General features: G+C 36.3%; 1 protein-coding gene across 1 annotated transcript; it reads left to right on the forward strand.

The window, feature by feature from the left end:
* The first annotated feature begins 2,553 nt into the window (after positions 1-2,553).
* LOC116015422 (heat stress transcription factor A-7a-like) lies at positions 2,554-5,468 on the forward strand. The gene is given in 4 exon segments (XM_031255483.1): positions 2,554-2,993; positions 2,995-3,240; positions 3,816-4,877; positions 4,981-5,468. Coding segments are annotated over 3 exon segments (1,080 nt in total). The 5' UTR covers positions 2,554-2,930; the 3' UTR covers positions 4,587-4,877; positions 4,981-5,468.
* The last annotated feature ends 4,731 nt before the right edge of the window (positions 5,469-10,199 follow it).

The following is a 10,199-nucleotide window of genomic DNA, read 5'->3' on the forward strand; positions in this document are numbered from 1 at the left end:
GTATTTTCGAGCCTGTCGGCCTACTAGCGCTCATCTGGTGGCTGGTGCTTATCCTCTGCCCAGAATCCAGAGTGGCGACCTCTTTTATGCATTTTTTTATTAATTGTTTTTCTGAATTATTTAATTCCTCGGAATATAAAAATATAACATGCCAGCTAGATGACACGTGTAAGCATTAGCAGTTGACATTGGCACGTGGCGTGTTGCTCTTGAGTATTAAGATTCGCACGAAAAGTGAAAGCGAATCTCCATAATCTCACCAAAAGACTACAATTTGTGTGCCATTATTTTATTTATAGATCCATTAATCTAAGAAAAATAATATTTTGTATTTGTTTAGTTGCGATTGTGGTATCTAATTACTCACTTAATGATTTCCATTGTTAATTTTGCCCCTTTAGTTTTATTAAGAGATCAAATATTTTACGCTATTAAAAAACAGGTGAACTAAAATAATAATTTGAATGATTAACTTACATTAGAGCCTCCGCAATAGTTGAATCGTTTTGTGATTTTTGAGCAGTTTTTTAAGTGTGATTAGGAAATAAAATTTGAAAAGAAAGAGAAACAAAAGGAAGAGAAAACAACAATTCTGTCAATTTAAAAAAAAATTAATAAAGTATGTTTCAAAGTTGGCGGCAGTGCGCGCCAAGCGCGAGGTATGCACTGCCTGCTTCTTTTCCCCTTTTTTTTTTTTTAAATAATTTTGACATAGTTTTGTGTTTTGCAGAGGAAGAAAACATGAAAAAATATCTCCCACATCAGCTTCAAAACCATGAACCATTTTTGGGCTGACAAAAATCAAATAATATCCTTTGAGGTAGATGTTCTTATAATTAAAACTAGGAAAAAAATGTCAAATAGGCCACTGAGCTTATTACTTTTGTGCAATTGGGTCATTAAATTTAAAAAATGTGCAATTCAACCAGCAAACAAGTAAAATATGTGCAATTATAACATTTTCTAATTTTTTTTAAAAATTCAATTTGAGTTAAAAACATTTCAATATTGATTCCCGATGAAAATGCCACTCTTAATACTTATATGTTAGTAAAATAATCAGATTTTACCAGATTTTTTTTGTAAAAATGTTCCAATTGCACAAATTTTGTTTGTTTGATTGTTCGATTGCACATTTTTTAAGTTCAATGACCCAATTGCACAAAAACAAGAAGTTTAGTAGCCTATTTAACACTTTTTCCTCAAAACTATGAAATCTCAAAGTATCTTTGTTGTGACTGATATTAATACACATAGTTATTATGTGTTACCGCTAAGTACTGTGACAATCGCCAACCATCTATGGTTTAAAATAAGAGCAAATATCATTTTTAGTCCCTCAACTATAATATATGTATCAATTTTGGTCATTGACTATTAAAATTTTCAAATTAGGTGCATGACTATTCAATTTTTATCACATTTGGTCATTGACTATTCACATTTTCAAATTAGGTGCATGACTATTCATTTTGTATCACATTTGGTCATGTCGTTAGATTTTCCGGTCAAATTTCCAGCGAAGTCACCGGTGACCGACTAATTTATTTAATTTTTATTTTAAAAATTATTTTAATACTCCGTAACTTTTAAATAAAAAATAATAATAATAAAAAATAAAAAACGCCGGTTACCCCCGATGACTTTGCCGGAAAATTTAACGGCAGGACCAAATGTGATACAAAATGAATAGTCATGCACCTAATTTGAAAATGGTAATAGTCAAGGACCAAAAGTGATACAAATTGAATAGTCATGGACCTAATTTGAAATTTTTAATAGTCAAGGACCAAAATTGATACATGTACTATAGTTGAGGGACTAAAAATGATATTTTCTCTTAAAATAATAAAACAAATATCAAATTTGGTGATTAAGTTAATAGATCACGATTCTCGTATCAAAATATTACAAATTCGATTATGACAACACCCTCTTAGTTGAATTTGTTGTACACAATATTCTTTGCATGATCTACCTTTTATGCGTAATTTGTGCACTATTATATAGGAACAAAGTTTATCGACATACAATTTCATATAGTGCATGCAAGTTTCCCTCGTCATATGAACACAAAAGCTTCCCAAACTCCATCTCTTGAACCAGTTGAGCCGGACTAATATTTATTAATCTTCCTACCATAATTAGATGCTATAACCGACAAAGTGTTACAGTAGTAGGTGTTAAATCCTTCCTAGGAACTTGGTGATAATGGAGATGAAGTGCGTACGGCCGGTTTCCATGATGTCACCCAATCAAATTTCATAAACTTGCGTTGAAAACCAAAGCCACTCCTTTGCCACCATATGTGTGGTCCCATCCCATTCCTCCACCATATCCAAACTATCTAGCCCACTCCTTCTTTCCCACCCCATTACGAATTCCAGAACCTTCCAAAGCGCCTTCTCTCGAATTTCCCTTCTGCCAAAACCAGAAAACCGCGATAATAAATAAATAAATACGGTGGATGGGAAGGACGCCAGGAAGTCCAGAACCTTCCATGGGACTATTATCTTCTCTGTCCGTATATAATAACGCCAATTAACAGAAATAATTACCCTGTAAATTTCCTTAATCATTCTCTTCTAATGGAGGTGTTAAGGTTTGCCATTGACCAACCAACTTCTTAACGGCACAAACGACCTTCCCAAACGAGAAATCACGGCTCTCTGGAAAGCCCTTTAAAAAGTTCCCCTTTGTCCCTCGTTGTAATGCATGTCAACTTCACGCGACTTCTTCTCGAAACTTCCTCGCTCTCTGTTTCTTCTTCTTCTTCTACTTCTTCTCCTGTTGTTATTTTGTTCCTCCAATCCACGATCAAGAATCTCTTTTGACTGCTAGTTTACATAACCTGTTGCTTTAATTTTTCTTCACACTCGGGAAATTCAATTCGTACACGAAAAGTATAAAGCTTTAATTTTGCGGCGGTGATGGATTTAGTTTACCATGTTAAGGAAGAGTATCCGGGATCGAGTTCGTCGGCGGGGGGCGGCNGGGGGAGGCCCGCCGGTGATACCGCCGCCGCAGCCGATGGAGGGGCTTCATGAAATCGGGCCTCCGCCATTCCTGATCAAGACTTATGAAATGGTGGATGATCCTGGTACTAATCGTGTTGTTTCTTGGAGCAGAAGCGGCCACAGCTTCGTTGTCTGGGATCCTCACGCCTTCTCTACTAATCTCCTCCCCAGATTCTTCAAGCACAATAACTTCTCCAGCTTCGTCCGCCAGCTCAATACTTATGTAAGTTCACAATTTACAAACCTCTCTGCAGCTCAAATGGCTATAGAAAGCCTGCTTTCATTGGAGTCTAACCAGTAACCTCGGAGTTATCAAATAAACAATGAGACAAACTTAGTTGATTTGCTCACTTTTTTCTAACAATCTCTCACTTGATTCGTATATATATAAGCCTAACTTACATTTTCAATCCTTAATTTGAAACTCTAAAATATAAAAAACTTTTCAATTCGTCCCCTTCCCTGGTAGCTAGATATTTGAATTGTACAAGGACTGTCTTGAATTTTTACCCAACCTTTAATGTAGCAAAAATCACTTAATTTAGACATTTTTATGTTGAGATATAATCAAAATACAGAGAAGTGGTCAAATTGTGCGAAAATTTTAACTTCTGATGAGTAAAATGTCTGGTTTAGAATACCGCCGTTTTTGAGTCAAATTGGGTAGAGTGGTTTCATACTCCTCTTATTTTCCTTGGAGATTGTATTCTTGATGATTTAATGAATTAATCTTCTATTCTAAAAAAAAATGTCTGGTTTAGAAATGGGAAGATTGAGTGTTTTGGGTGAATTTTGCAGGGTTTCAGGAAGATTGATCCAGAGAGATGGGAGTTTGCGAATGAGGCGTTTGTGAGGGGGAACAAGCATATGTTGAAGAACATAAGGAGGAAAAAGACGCCGACTTCCCAGGCCGTTCCGGCGCACGCAGTGGGGCCGTGTGTGGAAGTAGGGCGGTTCGGAATCGACGCAGAAGTGGACGGATTGCGGCGAGACAAGCAGGTGTTGATGATGGAGCTCGTGAAGCTCCGGCAGCAGCAGCAGACCACCCGAGCCTACCTGCGAGCAATGGAGCAAAGGCTACTAGGCACGGAGAGAAAACAGCAACAGATGATGAATTTTCTCGCCCGAGCCATGCAAAATCCAGAGTTTCTGCAGCAATTGCTGGCGCAGAAGGAGAAAAGGCGAGAGCTTGAAGACGCAATTACAAAGAAACGCCGCCGGCCGATTGATCAAGGGCCGAGTCACAGCCGGGCCGCCGCCGTTAAACCCGAGCCTTTAGAACTGTCCAACGGAGACCCGTACGGATTCCAGGTCTCAGAACTGGAAGCCCTCGCATTGGAAATGCAAGGATTTGGCCGAGCAAGAAGAGAGATAGAGGAGGAGAATGATGAGCATGGATTTGAACAGTTTTCGAGCGAAAGCTCATATAAAGAACTGGATGAAGGATTTTGGCAGGACTTTTTCAATGAAGGATTCGATGAAGCATTGAAGGAAGAAGGTGAAGAGGGAGATGTCAATGTTTTGGCAGATAGGTTAGGTTTTTTGGGTTCAAATTCAAGTCCTAAGTAATAACTTGGAGTCGATGTGGGATTGTATCACGGTATGATCGCTCTCATTCTCAGAAGCGGATCGAATCATGGCTCTGGTCCTGAAAGAGTTGATGTGGGATCGTATCATCGTCCCAGCAAGGAGGGTCACATTAACTAATGTATTCAATCTCATGATCTCGTGACTTGTGTTTAATGCTATATAGTGTATCTGTCTTGTTCTTGTAGTTAGGTCCTTGCCCGAAGATGAAGCTCAAAGTAGAAACGCTAGCTGGAACTGGTTCTCATCATCTCAAATTCTCAAAACACCTTGGTAGTTCTTTAATTTACATCTTTTGAATGTTTCCTGGTACCCCATTTTGGGTACTTTAGGCCTTTATTGTTAAGATTTCTTCTGGTTTTCTTGGACTTGACAGGAAACATTCGTCAAAAAGCATCTATCCCCGACCACGAAAAAACCTCGTTTTCTGGTGTTTTCAACTCCTCTTATTACCTTTTAATGCTAATAGATAGCTAGTTCATCTGCCGCATCTCTGCCCCTTAACTCTTTGCTCTTTTTATCCTACTGCAGACTTCAGGTTTTTGCTTGGAAAGATTTTCTTGAATTGAAGCTCATCTCCTCATGTCTAAAGGTTACTATTTTAGTATGTTTACATTCAATGATACTATAAACTATATGTTTTTTATGTCAATAAAACTCAGCATATTTAGATTCGACTCTCATCTCCTCCATCCAGTTGACTCATACCTAGAAATGAAAGAAAAAGGTGCACAGTAGAGCATAGTTGGTTTCACTGCACATTCAGGTAGTGGGGGATATTTTTCATAAATCAAATAAGAGCTCACTAGGCATTATGCATGTCACATTTTAATTTGAATCTCACCTAACTCGTTACGCATGTCACATATAAATTTGAATCTCACCTAACTCGTCATGTACAATTAAAAAAAAATGATGCACAGTAAATACTAAATAGTAGTTCGATTCCTTAGTGGAGCAGTGTTTTTGTCTATGTTAGTGTCTGATATTTTTGGTCAGCAAAGATTGGTCGCAATCATTTGTAATTTGTTGTGATTGGAGCGTCCAAATGGCCGAATTCAAGACACAAGTCTTTGAGAATGAGAAGATATACACATATATATATATATATATCAAAGTGAATATTCTTCTGTTTCGATGTAACCCATTCCATTAAGTGCATGGCCCATATTCGTGAAGCTTTAGATTCGACTTTAGCAGACCATCATCGTAGGTTGTAACTCGAATGTTGTTTGGGCCTGCCCTAAGAAGCCCACGTCAACTGTTGCTTAAAAACAAGATGAGAAAATAGTATGGAGCACAATATTCCGGGACAAAAATAAATATGCATGACTTTCGTATGATCATATCTAAATACTATGAGTTTGATTCGTGTCAACATCTACTTGTTTGAACATGTCGCACATAATTTTTTTTAGTGCGATATACTTCTTTTTATATAATTCCCTGCCCATCCAAATATTTACACCTTTCTTTTAAGCAATGAAATGTATGTTCAAGTCCATCTCCCCTAACCCCCATCATATATGTACTAAAAGTTCATCTCCACGGCTTCTTTCTTCTTTTGAGCTCTGGTTTCTTTATCTGGTGGTGATGATTTTGGAAATTTTGCCTCTTTTGTTTGCTATGGGCTTGTATTGACTAGTGTATGCCCCATGTTCTTTTGCCTATATTTCTATTGGTTCTAGTTCAATTTACCTGTACCCAAAAAAGAAAGAAATTAAAAAATCTGAAAATTTCAATTAAGCAATACACATATATGGATTTCAGTTTTGCATTTTTTTCTTAGTAATTCTTTAGAGTTAACAATTTCCTTAAGTACTAAACCAACACTTTTGATGATAACTAAAGATCAAATGTGCACAGACTAAACAACAACCATTGCATTACACCATAACTAAAAAGAAGAGTGAAAAACGATATTTCCTACAATCCTAAAAAGTAGTACCGTGTTAACATGTTCTCAGCTAAACAGATACACAATCTTAAAAAAGTTAATAATTTTGTGTGACACTTGAAATTAACTTTGGACTTAAAAGGAGCATGTATACAATATAATAAATCCGGTTGTAGTGTAGCCAAGTAGCCATGAAGAGTTGGAACGTTGCTTACGATAATACCATGAAGTGTCAAGTGTCACGTCACAATTGTAAACAGAGCTGCTAGCTAGTGCCGCACATGGATGGGAACACAAAAATAGGTAGGCGAAAGCAACTGCAACTGAGCGTTAACCAAGTTAAATTGACACCCCAAAACGAGAAGATTACAGGAACATAGGTGGGAGTGAGTGAGGAGATTAATGTGGTTTCATCCAACATTAATTAGGAAAAAGACAAAACCAACGAGAGAGATAGAGGGAGAGGGACTCCCTTTTTTAGTACGTGCAAAATATTTAAAAAAATTGAAGAGTTATTCAGAAACTTTAACTAATTAGTGATGGTAAAGAACTTTTGTGTTATATAAAATACAAAGAGTCAGAAAATTTAGAACTATTCGGATAACTTGAGATTTACTTCCTTCAAGGGTCCAATATATAGTCTGGTGAAATCAGAATACCTGTTTTATCAAATATCTGACCCGTCTGATCTGGTATGGTCTAGATGGTCTAGCACACTAAGTGGTAGGGAACTGGCCAAATAGTTTGCTCCATTCACATGGATGGAGATCAAACCTCCAATCTCATGCTTAAGGGACAAGTTGCTGACATGGCCGGTTTTTTTATTCGCGGGGCCCTGTGCTAGTAACCAAGTGAGGCCCTATCAAAGTATAAATAAACTATGATAAATGGAAGAAAAATTGCAAAAAACTTAATTTTAGGTCAATATAATCACAAATACATATACTAACTATTAGGCCAAGGCTGAACTAGAGGCCTCCAAAATTTTGGGGCCCTCTGCGGTTGCATGTCTTGCACGCCTTAAAATCCGACCCTGGGGCTGAACCACCAAGCCAACCATGTTGGTTATTTCAAAACTCTTTTAACATAACGTGTATATATACAAAAATCAAACCTCAACTCTGACCTTAATTACAAGTTACAATTACAATAACAGCCTCGATTACCACTAATGATGCTTTTCTTAACACTACATTATCACCTTTAAGGAACAAGGAAAGAGGCCAAGAGTGCAGTTGCTAGCTAGCTGCATGAGAGAATCTTGGAATAGAAGAACCCGTGACCCAAACCTGGCCCGCACCAGTCCCATATATTCTTTCTCACACACCCACCCACCACTCTGCTGCTAATAATATGCCATCTTTCTCACTCAATAGGAAAAAAATGAATTTATTGGCAATCATAACAATTCACAAGAGCACTTTACTCATCCCTTCTTCAGAAAAATCCAATCACAAATTTTTTAATTTCCTTTAAAAAAAAAAATCGTGTAGGTGTATACGGCAAGATAGATTATTTTAACGTGCGTACGACATTTAGGTAGGATAATGCAAAGTGGTGTTTTGAATATCTTGTAAGTAGCAGCAAGCATCTATTGTACGTTGTCTTTAAAGGTGAACATATGGAACCTTATCGCAAAAGAGATTAAAGTAGACGAACATGAATCTCAGTGGAAAGTATGGCCGTCCGATTCATTTATTTAGATCAAAGATCAGCTCGCATAGGATTCCCCCTCAGATCGACATTTTAACTCTAAATTTGAAAAAAAAATATTTCTTTTTTCAGCATTTTTCACGCATAATATCTCACGTTATTATTAGGACTAGACTTCAAAAGATTCATTTATTTAGATCAAAGATCAGCTCGCATATGTAGTATGGGTTCCCAAGCTGATTGAATTGACATTTTAACTATAAATTTTGGAAAATGTTTCTTTCCTCTTCATTTTTCACCACCTAGCATATCCTGTTACTATTAGGGCTAGATCAGACTTCAAAGATTCATTTATAAAATTAGATCAAAGATTAGCACACATAGAATTCCCCACTCAATCAACATTTTGTAACTCTAAATTTTAGAAAATATAATGTTTTTCATTCCCTTGCAAATTACATGTTTTCTCATAGTTACTAAGTTAAATGGTCCACTAAGTTAACTCATTTTTACCAGAAAACATGATTTGACATTTTCTAAGTGACAATAAACAAAATTTGGTAAAAATTAAAAAGTGAAGGAGAGTAGCACAAATTTTAAATTTTTATCTTTATATTGAACATGCTAGAAACCCAAATTGTTGGAACGACAACCCAATCGCCCCCCATTACAACAAACATCATTATAGTAGTTACTAAGTAATACATTTGAATCAAACAATGAGAATAACTTTACAAAAACATTAGATCAAACTATCAAGTCCAACACATACACGATCCTCCACAATCAAAGAACATGTAACCGATCTTTAAGTAAAATTCTTTGATCAAAGAACGACAGGAACCCAAAGTGGCGCTTGCAACAAGTTACATACATTCTAGCAAGAAATTAAAATTTGTGGCTCTATACTACTCACAATATAATAGACATGATATAATTGAAGTCTTGAATTTGAACTTTATTATTAGAATGGGGTTTTTAGATTAATTAGTGGGTAATTTTAGATTACAATTAAAGCTAAATAAGGTAGATTTACATATATAATAAAAGTAATGGTTGGAGAGATGGGTCCTAGGTGAGCTTCTTGCATGTTGCCGGCTAGTTGCATGGTTGACACCCCACGTACTCCTTTGTCTTTGTGCTTTTTAAGTTAATGGGATTTAAAGGGCTGCCATGCTTTAATTTTGTGTCACCCCATGCCGTTTCAAGAAGCCAATCCCTTATGCCTCTAACTTTTTATAGGTTTCAACTCAAATTTAAGCTTCTCTCACGTACGGTCAAAAATGATGAATATATATGTGGGGTATAACATTACTAATAGACAAATCCCTAAATGCTTGCGGTTATTAGCAATGTAAAGCGGTGTGTCTCCGGGACTTTGTCTGATCTCTCTAACTTTATTTTTAATAACAATGAAAATTTGTAGCCACTATCTAAGGCCTAAAAGTTTGCATTGTATTAAGAGATCAGAGAAGGTCATATGTCGCTCTGGTTGATAATCAAATTTGTAATCTTGCGACTATAAAGTCAACAGCCTAATAAACTTGGTATTACGTTTTGTGACCAAAGGACCACAAGGAGGTAAATCACCGTTACTTGTTTATAGTTGATCGACTCAAACCAAGGATGCCAATAGACCACTCCCATTAAAAATCGAATTTGTTGTAATCTTGTAATTACCAAGTCAACAATCTGAACAACTTGTTGGGGTTGCCCATCCCTCTAACTTAGAATGGGGAGCATAGAATTTTGTAAGTTGTAACATATTTCCTTACGTTAAAAAAAAAAAAAGAAAAGCTTTGGACGACATAAAATATACCAATAAATCCGCCGTCGTCAATGCAGTTAACTAATAATTAATGTAGGATGGAAAAAAATTACTTTACTATGGCTATAAATTATAATATATGATTCATCATTTTTTCAATTCATTCTTAGGTGGCTTTGGATTTGGGTTTGGAATAACATAAAGTTGCATAAGAGAAAAGAAAAAGAACTTCTAAAATCTCCCATGGTTGGTTAAACATTTTATCGTAATGAATAAG

Source organism: Ipomoea triloba, chromosome 4, assembly GCF_003576645.1.
Source record: "Ipomoea triloba cultivar NCNSP0323 chromosome 4, ASM357664v1".
NCBI classification, from domain to species: domain Eukaryota; kingdom Viridiplantae; phylum Streptophyta; class Magnoliopsida; order Solanales; family Convolvulaceae; genus Ipomoea; species Ipomoea triloba.